Consider the following 19,467-nt stretch of genomic DNA (forward strand, 5'->3'; position numbering starts at 1 on the left):
TTGTTAGTCTCATATGTTTTTTTTTAAATTTTAGTTCATTTATATATTTTGGAGCTGTGTACATGTGCATGATGTGACACCCATTTTCACAGAACTAGTATACATTTTTGTTTTTTAGGGGGCAGCTGAAGCCTGTCTCCCATTGTGGTATTTTCTCGCTGTGTTGAAGACCCATTGGTGACTTCAGTTGTTTTCTGTCCTTAGGTTGGGTTGTTGTCTCTTTAACCCATTTCCATTCTAAATTGTAACGTCTGGCATACTGCATAATTAGCTGCAGAACCGTAGCTCTTATGTCTAATTACATAATAATAAATATCTGGTCCACAAATTGTCAAAATATCATAAGTCCTTAAGTCTATACGGTTCGTCAGCTACATCTAACTGCAAATGGGCAAGAAAAAAACTCTACTTTTAAATTCATGCATTTTCCTGTACATACTTATCATGCTTATATCATGTATATACATCACATATGTGTTTCCTATGATACAAGCAATGCCACTGTTATTACATTGTACCTCACATTTAGAACTAATTATTCAACCTCAATGTCAGCATTTATGCCGATTTAATACTGATACTAGTAGGTGAAACTCTGAAGATTTCAAAAGTCTTTCATTAAATTTAAAACAATTTGAGATTGGACTGTATAGCCATAGCCTGACATAGCTGCAGAACCATAGCTCATAGGTCCTTATGATAATTTTTGACTATTTGCGGACCATACATGTAGATATAAGGACCTATAGGCTACGGTTCCGCAGCTAAGCCTGGCATAGCCATTGGTTACAAAAAATGCTCTTATGAGTTTAGTCTATAAGATTTTGTTTTTATATTATTATAAATAATCCTGTCATCTCCTTTAGGAAAAAGCTACGTATGAAAATCTCTTCATCCATAATTTGGTTCATATATTCATAAATAGTGAATCAACCCTCCCCCTTTTTCAAAGATTTTAATTTTTATCATCAAAGAAGCCAAGATTTTGTATAGACGACCCCTTCCACGTGAACTTTTGTAATAAAACTTACAGATATTAAACGTATTATACCTATAACTCTTATATCTGTGTATAATTTTCATTCTTAAATTTGAACTTTTGGAAATTCCAAGGAAAACAAATGAGGAGACAACTCTGTCAAATTGTAAAACACGAAACTGGTTCCGGACATCGTGTGCAACGTTTTGGTTTTGGAATGTCAACATAAACAACCTTATTCAGCACCTTCAAATAAATCAGTGTAAGAAATCTTGACAAATAAACGAATGTAAAAGGTCAAGACACAAAATTCTGAATACAAAATATCCTGTTACACATTTTTCAAAATCTCTTCCTTTTGTTGGTTATTCATGAATGTTTAAATTGTTTTCTCTGTACATGTATCCAGATATAGTCCCATAATATATGATGATCGTAATTGGGGTCCCTTCATGATGAATAACGGTAAAAATGCTTGCCAAATGAAGTGAACAGTAATTTTTGGTGCATGAGCGACGGTAAGATTTACACTTTCTTTCAGACAATAAAAAAATTGACTGATTTTGTAGAACCCGTTAAATTTTTCCCAAAATTATGGTTACAATAATTCTCTAATTCTTCGTCAATTTATCCCTTTCTGCACCCAATGTATAAATATAGATTCACCACTGCATCGAGTGTGATACAATATTTTTCCACTCGAGACAGTTAAATTTTAAATATTTAAAATTTAACTGGCGAGAGTGGATAAAAATCAGATTACACGAGATTTGGTGTTGGAATCTGTTTCTCTAATGATTTTTAAACAATACGTAGGCAAACTTATTCCTTCTTTGTGATCATAAAAAGATGCGTTCTTCATCTTTATTCCGGGCACCACTAAATCTCGTGTGATACCGTCAGGGGTCAAACGGTCATTTTCGGCTACTGTTAGCGTCAAATTGATTAAAATTTTACCGTGATTCACCAAAACATCCTTATAATAGTGATTCGTCAGAGCTCTCAAATAATTATCGTTACCGTTATTTTTGGAAAACGTGATTTGTTAAAATCATTTCATTTTTTATCTAAAAGAAAGTTCATATTTTAACGTCATGCATAAAAAATTACCATTAATGTCATTGGGCAAGAATTTTTACCGTTATTCGTCATGAAGGTACCCCCATTACCACCCTCTTATATTAGATAACTGTTTCCATTACAGATATGTTTGTATATCTAATTAGATAATTGGATTAGCTAAATTAAGTAATAAGTGTCTAAGGGATTGACAAAGACCTGTGTCTCATAACAAACAAGTCAACTTGTTATTATTTTATTTAATAATTAATTTAATACTTTCAAAACAAGAATTTCACCTTTTTGTTTGTTAAATAAAGCTATTTTTAAAGATCTTTAAAGTTATAAAAGGTGTACAGTATACTAATGAAAAAATATACAAAAGATCTCTTTCGATATAAATTAATCAAACCTTGGATGACAGAGGAAAAACTTGGAGGATGAATAAATGACAGGTGGTAATATGATACCTGCCAGACAGATATGTGCACCTTACAATTATTCAATACACATTATATAAAAGACCAATTCATCTGCAAACACAATTTTTTGGTACATGTGCATAGGATTAATGATTGTTTTACTTATATATATATATATATATATATATATATTTCTCATGACAAAACATTTTCATATTATTTATTTATGTTCTTCAAAAAATATTTTCATGAGTAATCATTGAAGAAATGAATGTATAACAAGCAATAAGGAATGTTATTTTGGACTCGATAATATCCGTATATTTATATGAAATAAATCCGGTTATCAGTCAAAAGTACAGATATTTCTGTGCTATCATAACACTGGTATGACCTCTAAAGGTCACATCTGATGTAAAAAATACTTTTATTACATTGCCAAAGTGGTACATGGCCGAAACAACCAAGGCTGAACTAGCTCCATAGGCGAAACATCTTGTTTCTCCACAGATTATACAAAGCTATAGAAATGTACAGTTTAGTCATTTATAGTCTCTAGTCTGCATCTTGATTCTGTTGTTTAGCGACTGGTTAGGTTCAAATTACTCCTTACGTCAGAGTTCAATTTGTGGTCCTCATTGTAATCTGTGAGAATTAAAAAAAAATATGTTTAAACATTTGCAAGCTAAAACATGTAAAAGCTATTTATACTTATACATGTAGGAAAATATTAAATGTATTTGAAATCGCTATTAAACAGGAAGAAACCTCAGCGAGCATTGCTTTAAGTTTTCTCATTTCTATCTGCGTCTGAAGCTCCTAAAAATGAATTTAATATTTTCCTACAATGAACAAATATTGTATATGTTACAAGTATGTTCTAACTTCAAAGATAGATTTTATCGTTTATTAATTGTTTATAAACATATGGCAGGACAATGTTTTTGAGGATTGACTATTCATTTGTTACATCTGTTGCTATATTAATTATATATATGCATGATATTTTTTTTTCGGCGTAGAAGGGTTATATATGTTGGACTAATGGGGAATTGGATAAGGGTTATATATAAATGTTGGACTAAAGGGGAATTGGAAATATTAAGGCAGCCCCTAAGGCCTTATAGGACAGTAAATATTATATTGTAGTATGTAGTGGAAAACTTCAGCAATTTTACATATTAAGTATTGGAACAATAAGTTGTTTATATAAATCATTGTGTCAATAATAGCTTGACTGTAAATTAAGACACTAGCTGTATAAGGCCCCAGGATTTGTTTTACTTTGTTTTATGAAAATTATAATAATAGCAATATTTATTTCATGTCTTTAAACAGAACAAGATGGAACAACAGTTGAAACAGATGGTAGATTTTTTGCATGAATTTGATTGGATATATAATTTTAAGCTGACAGACTTTTTTATTGACAAGGTTTGGGAAAATATACCCGGGGAGGTAAGTAATTTTTTTTTAAAAATAAATAAATTGTCAAAACAGATATTATTTAGTATGTATATAGTTAATTTATGACAGAAAATTTGAATAATTGGAAGATAGTCACATGGGCAATGGGACGATTAAAATCATAAGTGTAAAAAAACCAGACAAGCTCACAACACAACATTTGGACAAATAGAGAAGGATAAAAAGAAGAAAAAACATTCGTAAAAAAAACCCCACAAAATGTAAACAGCAGAACAAAACTATAGATCAATTAGATTGATTGATTGTTGTTTGCTTAATGGACAGTGGCAAATATTTCATGCATATTCTGAATTATAAGGCAAATATAATAGCTTTTCTTAATTTTCAAGGTTTTGTATGATAAGTTCTTATGTTTGAAAAAAAGGAAACAGTATGTTGACTCTAACAGAAAGTGAAGGCAGGGGATAAGGCACATCTAAAAGTTTTGCACACTATCACCATCAACTGGTGAAAATGGCAAATTTTACATGAGGTGTAGCATGTGTAGTGTACTATCTAGAATACACACTGTTGAGACATAGCTCTCTGTCAACAGGTTATCTTAGTTTATTGATATTTTGTAAAGCATTGATGTACTAAATCTAAATAAGAGGGGGTCGTGATGGTCAAGTGGTCTGAGTTGATTATCTACAGAGATCACTAGCCTGTCAACTCTGTGGATGGGAGTTTGTACTCCCTGAAGGTGAGGTACATGCTTCTCTGATTCTTATTAAAAAGGTTTGTCACTTTACCAGTCACAGGTCATTAGTTCTTTCTGGTACTCCAGCTTCCTCCGCCAATAAAACTAGACAGTGGTGGATCCAGGAGGGGGGAGGGCGGGTTCCTGGGGTTGGACCTCCCTTTTTTAAACAATCAATGCTTTTGAATGGGGACATATGGTTGGGACCCCTTCCTTTTAAAAATGGCTGGACCTGCCCCTGCTAGATGCCATAAAATAGCCAAGGTAATTGAAAGTTGGGTTAAACATCAACAAACAATCTATATATAATGTGTATTTCTTTATTTCAGTGGGCTGAATGTTTGCTGTCATTACCTTATGAACATCTGAACCAACTGCCTTTTGGATTTATGCTGGTAAGTTGCAATGCATTATTAGTAAATTTTTAAAGAGTGATTAATGTATCAAACTTTTGCTAAGTTTAAACTTTATTACATAATTAGTGCTAAACTTGAAAGTTTTATGATTTGATCATCATGATATTTTCCTATTATATTCAATAAAGTATTTTCTTGATCAATATTTAGAAAATATGGTTATATTCAATTTATTAAAAAATAAGAAAATGTGGTATGATTGCCAATGAGACCACTCTCCACTAGATACCAAATGACATAGAAGTTAACAACTATAGGTCACTGTAAAGCCTTCAACAATTAGAAAACCAATATCGCATAATCAGCTATAAAAGGCAATGGCAAATGTAAAACATTCAAAGGAATAAACTAACGGCCAGATTCAAACGCATTAAAGGGGTCAATTGTTTTTCCTAATTGTATTGGTCAATTAAATATAAAATTTAACTTAAATAAACTGTAAATTTAGAAATTGTTGCACATGATATTTTTATTAATGTGAAAAATGCCATGGTATTAGGTTCGCAATAATAATAACTTGCAACTTTCATAATTCAGTGGTGAAATTCTTGCAATCCTAATAATTAGATTTAGCATTTTTGGGAGTTGTCAAAGATTAGCAAAAATAATTGCATACATTAATTCCTGAATTTACAGTATTTGAATAATTGTTGTGAATGTTAGCTTTGCATGAGTCCCATCTCTGCCAGAATAAACTTTAAGTTACCATACAAGACTGATTTTCAACAGATCTTCATATTGCATCCAGAGAGCATGATTCTTTATCTCCTCCTGGGTTTCAAACCTGGGACCTCTGTGTTACAAGGCAGCATGTTAACTGACTGAGTGAAAGAAGAACTTCATAATAGCTCAACCGCTTACAGCTTACTAGGTATCTATTAATGAAGGGAAGCAATCCCCTCACAATAGAATTGAAATATAATTAACCCTTAAATATAATGACCAAAGGACCAGATGTGGTCAAGAACAGGTCACTTAAAATTGCAACATAATTAATTATTATCATTATAATATTTAATGTTGTAAATTTGTCTATTTAGTTGGCAAAAAAAATCTGAAATGAAATTTTTTTAAAAGTGAGATAAATACATATTCTTGTTTTAGATAAATTCTTTCTTTCTTCTGTGTATGTCTTTGTTGTTTTGTCATGTGTGACACAATGCATTACAATTGTCAAATTATTTTTTATGGAATGAAAATAAGAAGATGTGATACAATTACCAATGAGACAACTCTCCACAAGAGACCAAATGACTCAGAAATTAACAAACTATAGGTCAGCATACAGCCTTCAACAATGAGCAAAGGCCATACCCCATAGTCAGCTATAAAAGGCCCAAAAATGACAAAACAACTCAAAAGAGAAAACTAATGGCTGTCCATATACTACATGCATATAACTATTCACTCACAACACTAACCGAATATTTAAATCACTATTTGTGCTAAATTTGATCCACCAAAATTAAACCAATTTATTTTGATAAAAATACCCCTTCATGGAAAATCTTAATTGACATTTGTACTTTCCATTTACAGGATACATGGCCTGTGAGTTTTAGAGAGTTCTTACAGAAAGCCATTTCCTTATCCTCCAGCAGAAATTGTAAAACTTTGGAGACAGCAGTGGAAATAGAACCTAACATAAGAAGGGGAATGAATCCAAAGAAACAACATGAAGTTTCTAAGATGGCAGCACTTGTACATGACCTTGTCAAGGATACAGGAAGTGATGTCATTGTTGATGTAGGCTCAGGATTGGTAGGTTATTTATTTATCATTAAAATAAAATTGTTTCGAAACACATGTTTACAAGAAGACTTTATTGTCCTCTGTGGTATGTGTTGCAAGGGACATCGAAATATGAGGCTTCTGTCCGTTTATGTATCTGTCTGTCATATCTTTTTAGAACTCTCACGTGTACATTTCTTGCCAAATTTTTAGAAAACAAACTTTATTGTCCTCTGTGGTATGTGTTGCAAGGGACATAGAAATATGAGGCTTCTGTCCGTTTATGTATCTGTCTGTCATATCTTTTTAGAACTCTCACGTGTACAATTCTTGCAAAATTTTTAGAAAACAAACTTTATTGTCCTCTGTGGTATGTGTTGCAAGGGAAGTAGAAATATGAGGCTTCTGTCCGTTTATGTATCTGTCTGTCATATCTTTTTAGAACTCTCACGTGTATATTTCTTGCCAAATTTTTAGAAAACAAACTTTATTGTCCTCTGTGGTATGTGTTGCAAGGGAAGTAGAAATATGAGGCTTCTGTCCGTTTATGTATCTGTCTGTCATATCTTTTTAGAACTCTCATGTGTACATTTCTTGCCAAATTTTTAGAAAACAAACTTTATTGTCCTCTGTGGTATGTGTTGCAAGGAACATAGAAATATGAGGCTTCTGTCCGTTTATGTATCTGTCTGTCATATCTTTTTAGAACTCTCACGTGTACATTTCTTGCCAAATTTTTAGAAAACAAACTTTATTGTCCTCTGTGGTATGTGTTGCAAGTGAAGTAGAAATATGAGGCTTCTGTCCGTTTATGTATCTGTCTGTCATATCTTTTTAGAACTCTCACGTGTATATTTCTTGCCAAATTTTTAGAAAACAAACTTTATTGTCCTCTGTGGTATGTGTTGCAAGGAACATAGAAATATGAGGCTTCTGTCCGTTTATGTATCTGTCTGTCATATCTTTTAGAACTCTCACGTGTACATTTCTTGCCAAATTTTTAGAAAACAAACTTTATTGTCCTCTGTGGTATGTGTTGCAAGGGAAGTAGAAATATGAGGCTTCTGTCCGTTTATGTATCTGTCTGTCATATCTTTTTAGAACTCTCACGTGTACATTTCTTGCCAAATTTTTAGAAAACAAACTTTATTGTCCTCTGTGGTATGTGTTGCAAGGGAAGTAGAAATATGAGGCTTCTGTCCGTTTATGTATCTGTCTGTCATATCTTTTTAGAACTCTCACGTGTACATTTCTTGCCAAATTTTTAGAAAACAAACTTTATTGTCCTCTGTGGTATGTGTTGCAAGGAACATAGAAATATGAGGCTTCTGTCCGTTTATGTATCTGTCTGTCATATCTTTTTAGAACTCTCACGTGTACATTTCTTGCCAAATTTTTAGAAAACAAACTTTATTGTCCTCTGTGGTATGTGTTGCAAGTGAAGTAGAAATATGAGGCTTCTGTCCGTTTATGTATCTGTCTGTCATATCTTTTTAGAACTCTCACGTGTTTATTTCTTGCCAAATTTTTAGAAAACAAACTTTATTGTCCTCTGTGGTATGTGTTGCAAGGAACATAGAAATATGAGGCTTCTGTCCGTTTATGTATCTGTCTGTCATATCTTTTAGAACTCTCACGTGTACATTTCTTGCCAAATTTTTAGAAAACAAACTTTATTGTCCTCTGTGGTATGTGTTGCAAGGAACATAGAAATATGAGGCTTCTGTCCGTTTATGTATCTGTCTGTCATATCTTTTTAGAACTCTCCCGTGTACATTTCTTGCCAAATTTTTAGAAAACAAACTATATTGTCCTCTGTGGTATGTGTTGCAAGGAACATAGAAATATGAGGCTTCTGTCCGTTTATGTATCTGTCTGTCATATCTTTTTAGCACTCTCACGTGTACATTTCTTGCCAAAATTTAAAAAAAAACAGATATCATACAGCAATATCTCTGACATGTGTAAAAATCAGTGCCAAATATCTATCATTTATTAAAAGAGTCATAGGCCTTGTAAATATTAATGATATAGAAAATTGCATTGTTACACTCTCATGTGTACAATTCTTGCTAAGTTTTAATGAAACTTATACCAGGCAAAGTGAGAAATGTTTTGGACAATTTCAAAATTCAGTGCAGATCAATTATTTTTAAAAGAGTTAAGCCCCTTGGAAATTATCAATGATATGGAAAATTGCATTGTACAATTTTTGCCAGATTTTTATAAAAACTATATCAAAGGTTTTTAATAGCAATGTCTCAGACAAGTTCAAAAATCATTGCCAATCAAATATTTTTTAAAGAGATATGCCCCTTGGAAATTTTAATTATATAGAAAATTACTTTATATATGCTATCAAGCCTTCATTTCTCTAAGCTATTAATAAAAAGTTTTAAAAAACAAAAGAAAAATGTTTTCTGTTTTTGTCCCTGGACATATACAATATGTGCAACTTGAGGATATTGGAAACTCTGTTCATTTATCCTTAATGCAATCATAATCAGTGATTAAAGCAGACTACATGGACTAGGCCAGAGTTTTTTAATTTGTTGGTTTACGGATTTTTCACATGAAAAAGCTGGATCAATCGTGAAAAAAAATAAAAAATAAAATATTTCAGACAGAATTTTATGTAAAAAAAATATATTTCCCCTTACTAACAATATGTTTGGTATGCTATTTTGTCATCATTTCTCAAATTCTAGTTCCATGAAATATTCTTGCTCAGCTGTCATAAACATAAAATGACATCTTCATACAATTACCAAAAAGGGGGGTCATGTGACGGACAAACACGAAATTAAGTTGTCATTTCTCGAACAAGAAAAAACAGATCTGCATAGCTTTTTATCAATTTCAGGAAACTTGGTAAATAATGATCTTCAAGCACGAAAACTAACAAATAAAAATTGCAAACACATCTTACGAAAATAAGCTTTACCATTCGTGTTAAAAACGTAATAGACTCGTCCACTGGAAAGTCGAGTTCAGTTGTCAGGCATTCCCATTTTTGATATCCAATTGGAAGAATTTTTTTTATTATCTATAAAACAAGAAAATTCCAAATGATTTGTGAACATCTATTACTTTAACTTGACGTCTTCCACGTTTGGACAGGTTCATTTCATCTACGGAATTATGACAAAAAGGGAAACAAATTTTATTGTAATGGGTTTTAAACACAGGTTTCGCTCCGCAAAATATTTTGCGCAATCAACTTTTCAACATGTTCAAGGTCTGTATATTTTTAGATACGTAAACATACGGATTATTTTTGAATTTTATTTTTTCAAAACACAATGTGTTATCAATTCTGTTTAGTGTTTTTAAAAATGCATTTCATTTCATAAAAAAGAATATTTTTTATTTATATTTCAGGGATATTGTATTTGTTAGGGTCGGCAGGAATAAAAAAGCATGAAATGTCAATTTTATTTTTATTCTGCAAATTGGAATAATAGGTTCGGCTGATCCATAAACCAACAAATTAAAAAACCCTGGCCCTACATATTTCAGTGTGTGTACTCTTGTTTTATATTTTGGTTTACTTTTTACATTTAAGTAACTGTTATAACATTATAGCTATAATGATATATCACAAAAAACAACTCCCAAATAATTTTTGGGACGTTTTCCCTGTCCGTATCTATTTTGTAAACAGAAATGTCTACTGAGATTTTTTGCAGATTGACATTTTCAAAAAGCGAAAGATTTCAAATTTTAACAGGAGGGACGGAAGAATCACATGTATGCAAATTAACAGTAGTAAAAGTTATTAACTAGTTTTAGTTTTTATTTCAGGGTTACCTGGGACAGACATTAAATAAGACCTATGGTCACACAGTTGTTGGTATTGAAGGAAAACAATCTCACACGACTGGTGCTGATAAAAGGGTTTGGTCAGTTGGTATGTATAGACGTATTTACACTTGTATGCAAATTTGTCCGCCATTACGTAAAATCACACAGCTTCCCGTAAACTTTGACATGATAATTTAAAATATTTGACGTCACAATTTAAAAGTGATTGTTGCTTGACGTCAAAAGGTGATTCGGAGTAGATCTAAGGTCATTCGGAGGCAAGATTCAGCTAAATACCAAAAGTGTAAATACGTTTATTAATTGTTCTTTGGTTATATACTGACCAGACGCAATAATTGAAAAATTGTTAAAAAAAGGGTAGGCAAGGAAAGAAAACAAATATTTAAGGCATGTTTTGGGTTCTCAAGCTTGAGAAGATCAGGTTACAAATTAAATTGAGTAATATTTTTTCTGCAATAGTAAGGGGACGATATTAAAACTTTAAGAAAGAAATTTAAATCTGATAAATTAACTTATAATAAATACAAGTAAATATAACTTTCCTTTTGAAGTATACAAGAATTATGTGTATAAGCTGTATAAGCTGTATACTTAACTGACCAGTTAAAGAATGTAACATAGAAGTATTTGTAAAATCTATTTTTTTATTTTAGTTTGTTGTCTACTTTTTAGCTCACCTGGCCCGAAGGGCCAAGTGAGCTTTTCCCATCACTTGGCGTCCGGCGTCCGTCGTCGTTAACTTTTACAAAAATCTTCTCCTCTGAAACTACTGGGCCAAATTAAACCAAACTCGGCCACAATCATCATTGGGGTATCTAGTTTAAAAAATGTGTGGCGTGACCCGGCCAACCAACCAAGATGGCCGCCATGGCTAAAAATATAACATAGGGGTAAAATGCAGTTTTTGGCTTATAACTCAAAAACCAAAGCATTTAGAGCAAATCTGACATGGGGTAAAATTGTTAATCAGGTCAAGATCTATCTGCCCTCAAATTTTCAGATGAATCCGACAACCTGTTATTTGGTTGCTGCCCCTGAACTGGTAATTTTAGGGAATTTTTGCTGTTTTTGGCTATTATCTTGAATATTATTATAGATAGAGATAAACTGTAAACAGCAATAATGTTCAGCAAAGTAAGATTTACAAATAAGTCAACATGACCAAAATGGTCAGTTGACCCCTTTAGGAGTTATTTACCTTTATAGTCAATTTTTAACCATTTTTCGTAAATCTTAGTAATCTTTTACAAAAATCTTCTCCTCTGAAACTACTGGGCCAAATTAATCCAAACTTGGCCACAATCATCTTTGGGATATCTTGTTTAATAAATATGTCGCGTGACCCGGCAAACCAACCAAGATGGCCGCCATGGCTAAAAATAGAACATAGGGGTAAAATGCAGTTTTGGGCTTATACCTCAAAAACCAAAGCATTTAGAGCAAATCTGACAGCGGTTAAAGTGTTTATCAGGTCAAGATCTACCTGTCCTGAAATTTTCAGATGAATCGGACAACCTGTTGTTGGGTTGCTGCCCCTGAATTGGTAATTTTAAGGAAATTTTGCTGTTTTTGGTTATTATCTTGAATATTATTATAGATAGAGAAACTGTACACAGCAATAATGTTCAGCAAAGTAAGATTTACAAATAAGTCAGCATGACCAAAATGGTCAATTGACCCCTTAAGGAGTTATTGCCCTTTATAGTTAATTTTTAACATTTTTCATAAATTTTTGTAAATTTGTAGAAAATATTTTCCACTGTAATTACTGGGCCAAGTTCATTATAGACAGAGATAATTGTAGCAACAAGAATGTTCAGTAAAGTAAGATCTACAAACACATCACTATCACCAAAACACAATTATGTCATGAATTTATCCGTGTCCATTATTTAATATGCACAAGACCAAGGTGAGCGACACAGGCTCTTTAGAGCCTCTAGTTTGCAATTCTTAAGACTATATAAAGGAGAGTCAAAAGAAACAAAAGGGACATTCAAACTCATAAATCAAAATTAAAATGACATGGCTAAAAAAAAAAAAAGACCAACAGACAAACAGACAAAAACAGTACACACAACACAACATAGATAACTAAAGACTTCGCAACACAAACCCTACCAAAATCTGGGGGGGGGGATTCAGGTGCTCCTAAAGGGTAAGCAGATCCTGCTCCAAATGGGGCATCTGTTGTTTTGCTCATGTAAGTACAAATCTGGTAATAAGTCTAATTTGGTAGGTCACATTCTGGGAAGGGGGGCCTGGATTGTAGTTACAATGATTGAAACATATCCACTATAATCTGTGAAATGGACTTAAAGTAGCCATTTATGAGTATAAAATATAAAATTATGCTATTATATTTTAGATGGAGTAATAAATGTCACTTGTGAGTTGGATAACTCAACAGTGAGCATGGATACTTTCAAATACATCATAAAAAATCTCTCTGACCAAGGAGTTATCCACAGCAACAAACAGTCTAAAGCAAGGGACATAACTCCTGCTAATACCAGCAGACATATTGAGTCAGCAGACGGCTCTGTTAAATCATCTGACAATCTAAGTAATGATATAGGACCACTAAAGAGTGAATATCTTGGCAAATCTTCATCAAATTATTTTACAGACCATTTAGCTGACAGTGTTAAACCATCTAGTGGAGACAATAATTGTGGTTGCCATGACAATAATCTGTCTTATGATTCTGTTTCCAAAGACAGTATTTCTGTAGATGATTGCCATACATGCCACAGCAAGAACTCAGATGCCATTTCAATATCTAGCCAAGGCATAAGTTCAAACAATGATAAAAAAACATCAATCTGCGATAATTGTTGCCATGATATTAGCCATACAGAAGAAATTGGCTGTTCTCATAGATTAAATAAAGGAAGTACAGATAATCTAACAAATGACAAAAAGACATCTAACATTTGTGATAAATGCGCTCTCAGTGATGAAAACCATGATCACATGAATGTAAAAAAGATGTGGGATACTGGTGAAAAATGTACATTTCGTGATGAAAAACTTGATCACACGAATGTCAAAAAAACATCTTACGGAAATTGTTCACTTAGTGATAACAAAGAGACATTTGATAGCTCTGCACCCTGCCACGATGTACCAAGTATTTTGATGATAGGCCTCCATTGTTGTGGAGATCTGACGCCGACCATGATGAAGTTTTTCAGTTCATTAGATGACATTAAAGGACTGTGTTGTGTCAGCTGTTGTTACCATAGAATGAAGTATGATGGTATGTACCTTAAATATGTACTGTATAAAAATATAGAAATTATTGAGAGGTTTTTATTAGGGGAGTAATGAGACTAAGTAATTAAGTATCACAATTATAAGAACTCCCATTCTGATATCTAATACATATACTACTGTAGGCAAATTTTCCTGAGATTGCAATAATTAAGCTCATATTTTTGGCCTGTTTTCAAAACTCACAATGAAAAATGAACACAATTATGCCTTTATTGTACAATCTTAATCAATTGCACTTTAACATAAAAGTAAGCTGCAAAAGATTTTTTTATTGTTAAGGTGGTACCTAACACTACAGGGAGATAACTCTGTAAAATCAGCTAAACGTTTTAACTACGTTATGTTGTTAAGGGGATATTAAGCTTCTCAATGATAAAAATAAGTGTTTGTCAAACTGCTATATAACCAGTGTAATTTTTCTGATAAAAGTTTGGTTCAAATTTTTTGAAATTTTTTATATTTTTGTAAAAGGGTCAAAGTAAATACTTTGTCAAAATTTTAAGAAAATTAAACGAGCCAAATTAATTTTAGTTAAAGTGTTGGGTACCACCTTAAATGCTTGGTAGTGCATTGGAATTGCCTTATTTTTTTTTTGTATTTTTCTATTTAATGTTCTTTAACCAGATTTTCTCTTCCAAAAGATGATTAATATTTTATTTTTATTTTTGTGCTTTCATTCTTTAATCATTGTTAATTGAATTAAGTGGCCAATTTCTTGAGAGATTTTTGTGCTAACTTTGTCATCATTATGTAAGTGGTAAATTTTAATATTTTTCTCTTTACTTTACAAAATGTTTTATAGAGACACAGAAAAGATTTGATAATTTTCCTTTGAGCACTACGCTGAAGACAGTCTTGAAAAATAAGCAGACCTGGAGCCTAAATTCCTATGCCATGAGGCTGGCTGCTCAAGAAACAAGGTAAGATACAACAACAAAACAACAGGATCAAGCTAAAAAAGTCGCTTAGAGGTCAACTCAAGGCCATTAATGAAGTACATACACAAAGATCATAAATACCTTTCTAAGTGCAAAGTGAAAGTCATGTGTGTGTAAGATGTAAATGAGTTTATCAAAGGCCACCAAAGATCTCAAAGAACAACACATAAACATAGGATTTATAAATTGACTGGTTACACCTTTTTGATTTTGTTTTCTTCTATCAAAAAACCCTGTTCCAATCATGATTAGTACAGCAGTCAACTGTTTCCCTGTTTTTGTCATTTAGGTCTAGGTGGAGGAACCAGACTACACAAGACCATGAATATCACATAAAGAATGTTTCTTACAGAGGAATACTGGAGGTTTTTATCAAACAAGGTTAGTATAGAAATATCTGTTACAGATGGATGACAATTTGTTTTCATTCTGGTAACCACAATCCCTTCCTCTTTTCCTCATATATGACCCCTAATGAATTAGACCTATCACCTGGGTTTGTACTTACATGAGTAACATAACAAGTGCCACAGAGCACTGGAGATCACCTCAGATTTTTGATGGATTTTTTGTTGCTTAGTGTTTTGTTTTCTATTTTGTTTTTATTGTACTGTTATTTGTCAGGCCATTGTCAGTTTTTTACTTAAGAGTTTGAATATCCCTATGGTATCATTCAATTTTGTTTGGTATATGTTAAGTGGGTCATTTTCATGATTTTTGCAGGGCTCAAATGACAAGCAGATTACGTGAGGGGATTTTTATATTGATGTTTTTCAAAATTTTGCCTCCATATTTTAATATTTCAATTGACAGAATTATGTGACCATAATTTGATATTTTTCAGAATCATGTGACCCTAGTTTGATATTTTTCAGAATCATGTGACCAGAGTTTAATATTTTTCAGAATTATGTGATCATAGCAAGCTGTTTCGTAAACTGACCAGAAAAGGAGACATGGCATCGTTTACAACCTATGTAGAAGCTATTGTTAAAAGAACTACACTGAACGCCTATGAAGGTAAAGACATTGCACTAAAAAATCATTTTTTTAATAGTTGGGTGGCTGTCCTATTTACTTTCACTTATTATCTCTTTATTCATATAAAATCATGTTATAGCTATTCTATTCTTAAACACAAAATAATTTGATTTTGGTTGAGTCAAATAAAGGAATGAACTGAACATGCTGAAGTAGAAAAAATAAAATTTTGCTGAAACAAATCCATGTATCATGTATATCATAGCTATAGTACTTATACCCTTAAAAAGGTAACAGGTACAATATTTTATTCTAGAAACAAATAGATAAATACTTACATCAATACAAAATATGGATTGGATCAGAAGTTACCAAAATAAAACAGTGAGAAAGGCAAATTGATTAAGATGTTGTATGCCAATTATTTGAAAAAAGTTGTGCAAAATTTGACTAAGGCCATCTTTACATGACAATTGATATCATATGACATTTTTTACTTTTTACGCCATTGTTTACTCTGAATTCATTATTATTCATGGGATACCAATTTTTAGTTGTTTTTTTGTGGCTAAATGTGAACCATGAACTAAAATGATTAACAAAGTACTTATTTTCTATAAGATTATATGTAAACTTTGGTAAAACCATGTAAACAAATATCCACCAAATACAACTTTTTCTCAATCCACTTAAGGTGGTAGACCTTGGTTCAGGGAGATAACTCTTTAAATCAGTTATGCGTTTGTAACAGTCAAGTATTGTCAATGTATTTTAAGCATTTACATGAAACAGATTCGAAATAATCTTTGTATCCTAGAAGCTTAGAACATATTTATGAAAATGGCTGACTCAAACGTACTGATGATTTTAAGAGTTATTTCCCTTAACCTAGGTCTACCACCTTAAATTGGTACCCACGGAAGATAAATGAATCAAGAGTCAGTAATAAGAGATAATATTTTTATTTAAGGTAAAATTGATGGAGAAATCATGAAGGGAAAACTGGAGAAGATATATTCTCAGTATAAAAAGTATTTCATGTATATAGAACCTTTTACGGTAAGTTTTACAAATGAGTATAATTATAAATTTAGTGAATGTACTCAACCAGGAAGCTATGTTACTAAAATTTTAGTCCTATCAAAAAGATTTTTTTAACTTTTATTATTTAATTTTGGCCTTACCTTAAATTGAATAATTAAATAAAACTTATTTTCTATGCATATGTTTGGCTAATGTCTAAGTAGCACACAGAATAGGTCAATAGTTATCAAAGATACAAGGCTTATAATTTGAAATGCCAGACGCGTGTTTCGCCTACATAAGACTCGTTAGTGACGCTCAGATTATAAAGCCAAACAAGTTTAAAGTTGAAGAGTATTGAGGACTCAAAATTTGAAAAAGTTGTGCCAAATACGGCTTAGGTAATCTAAGCCTCAAATGAGCTATTAGTCCTCATTCATCGATCATTCATTCATCAATCAAGTTTAAGTTACGTATGAATTAGCGATCAATCAAGGTCATGCCTAAGTGTAACACTTCAGATTTAAAGTACGTATAATAAATAATTGGATGTCCCAAAAAGGGTTAAAATTCCCTCCCCTTACCAATATATAGTCATAACTGCCTTAGTAAGAATTATCTAGTTCAACACAGGTTTTGTTCATGGGGAACATCCTGCATATCACCCACAGTTTTTGGTGGGGTTCGTGTTGCTTAGTCTTTATTTTACTATATTGTGTTTTGTGTACTATTATTTGTCTATTAGTCTTTTTCTTTTTTAGCCATGGCATTGTCAGTTTATTTTGATTTTAAATCAGATTTAATTGTGACAAGGTATCCATTTCATTCCTCAAACTTCAGTCTTTATTTGTAATTTTTCTTGTGTTTTATTCTTTTTATTGCCCACTAAGTGGGGCATTATGTTTTTGGGTATGTTTATCTGTTTGTCCGTTTGTCCCGCTTCAGGTTAGAAGTTTTTGGTTAAGGTAGTTTTTGATGAAGTTGAGGTCCAATCATCTTGAAACTTAGTACACATGTTCCTTATGACATAATCTTTCTAATTTTAATGTCAAATTAGAGTTTTGACCCCATTTTCACGGTCCACTGAACATAGAAAATGATAGTGCCAGTGGGGCATCCCTGTACAATGGACACATTTTTGTTTACTGGATGTCATGTCATGTCTAGCCATACAAATTCATATTATTCCACTAAAATAAATGTAAAGCGAAAACTTTCAATAATATATTTTATGGAAGATACCAAGAACTGTTGAAAAATATTCTGTATCAACTTCACAAATGTTTATAACTCAATGTTGACTGCTGTACCCCTATTTTTGACATTTTTACCTGTTATGTCTGTTTGTTTTGTTAACACATCGTTGTCAATATAATGGAATACTATACGACTGTCATACAAGTGAGAGTTTAGGTAGCTATAAAACCAGGTTTAATCAACCATTTTCTACATAAGAAAATGCCTATACCAAGTCAGGAATAGGACAGTTGCTATCCATTCGTCTGATGTGTTTGAGCTTTTGATTTTGCCATTTTATTACGGACTTTCTGTTTTGAATGTTTGTCAGAGATCGGTATTTTTTGTTATTTTACTTTTCAATAGAACTGCAGTATCTTGTTTATTTTACATTTTTATCATTTATCTTTTATTTCAGGCACTACAAGTCCTAATGCAACCAGTGTTAGAAACTTTAATTTATCTAGACAGACAAATGTGGCTAGAAGAACACACGCATAGGACGTCTGTTGTATCAGTATTTGATGACAGTATATCACCTAGAAATCTGGCACTCATAGCTGTCAAAACATAATAAATCTTTTAAATGATATTGCATTAGTCTTTTATGCCCCTGCAGTAGCAGAGAAGGAATTAAGTTTTACCCTTGTCTGTCTGCACATCCATAGTTCTGAAATTTGTTTCTGTTCTCTAACTATAGTTTGCCTAAACAAAATGTTTTGAAACTTATACACTATTCTTATTACTGCAGAACAAGGATCAAATTAAAATTTGAGTAGCATTACTTTTACCTGTCTAGAGTTATGCCCCTTTTCAAATAGAAAAAATGCTGAATTTTCTGTTTCTGTTCTCTAACTTAATTGAGCATAAACTAAGTGTTATGAAACTTATACATAATAATAATTTCACAAAACTTAGATTTAGTACGAATTGAGGTAATGTCTTTTTGACTGTTCTTGAGTTATGTCCCTTTATAACGTTATATGCAAGCAGGGGCATCATCTGTGTCCCATGGACACATTCCCCATTTCAAGGGATATTTGTCAGAACAAATGACGTAGATGCGAGCAATAGTTGATCAAGGTACAGCCTTTAACAATGAACAATATCCAAACCACATAGCAATGACAAATGTATAACAATTCCACCAAGAAAACCAACTGGTTAACAATAACTGTAAATTCATAATTTTTGCCATGTTTTTATCATTGGTAAAATTGCAATGTAATAGTTTAGCAAAATTTAAATCTGTCATTTTAAATATTGAAAGAACTATTTGAATGCAGCATTCTTGAAACAGCAATAGTTTATATCACATTTTTATACGACCGCAAAATTTGAAAAATCTTTCGTCGTATATTGCTATCACGTTGGCGTCGGCGTCTTCGTCGTCCGAATACTTTTAGTTTTC

The 19,467-nt window shown here is 32.2% G+C and overlaps 2 protein-coding genes across 3 annotated transcripts in view; one reads left to right on the forward strand and one right to left on the reverse strand.

Annotated features, from left to right (window-relative positions):
• The window catches only part of LOC139495594 (uncharacterized), a 43,807-nt gene extending 42,660 nt beyond the window's left edge, over nucleotides 1–1,147 (reverse strand). The window contains exon 1 of one of the 2 annotated variants that reach the window (XM_071283870.1): nucleotides 1,052–1,147. The gene's annotated coding sequence lies outside the window, so the exon portion shown is untranslated. The remainder of the gene's footprint in view (nucleotides 1–1,051) is intronic. The other variant, XM_071283869.1, reaches the window with a different exon arrangement.
• LOC139495595 (probable methyltransferase-like protein 25) lies at nucleotides 1,128–18,646 on the forward strand. Its single transcript, XM_071283871.1, has 11 exons — nucleotides 1,128–1,241; nucleotides 3,799–3,918; nucleotides 4,957–5,022; nucleotides 6,583–6,804; nucleotides 10,579–10,684; nucleotides 12,968–13,861; nucleotides 14,681–14,798; nucleotides 15,106–15,197; nucleotides 15,723–15,836; nucleotides 16,768–16,856; nucleotides 18,475–18,646. Exons 2-11 carry the CDS (start codon nucleotides 3,805–3,807, stop codon nucleotides 18,628–18,630), a joined length of 1,971 nt encoding a protein of 656 aa, XP_071139972.1. The 5' UTR covers nucleotides 1,128–1,241; nucleotides 3,799–3,804; the 3' UTR covers nucleotides 18,631–18,646.
• The last annotated feature ends 821 nt before the right edge of the window (nucleotides 18,647–19,467 follow it).

The sequence above is a fragment of the Mytilus edulis genome, chromosome 11 (assembly GCF_963676685.1).
Source record: "Mytilus edulis chromosome 11, xbMytEdul2.2, whole genome shotgun sequence".
Taxonomy (NCBI): domain Eukaryota; kingdom Metazoa; phylum Mollusca; class Bivalvia; order Mytilida; family Mytilidae; genus Mytilus; species Mytilus edulis.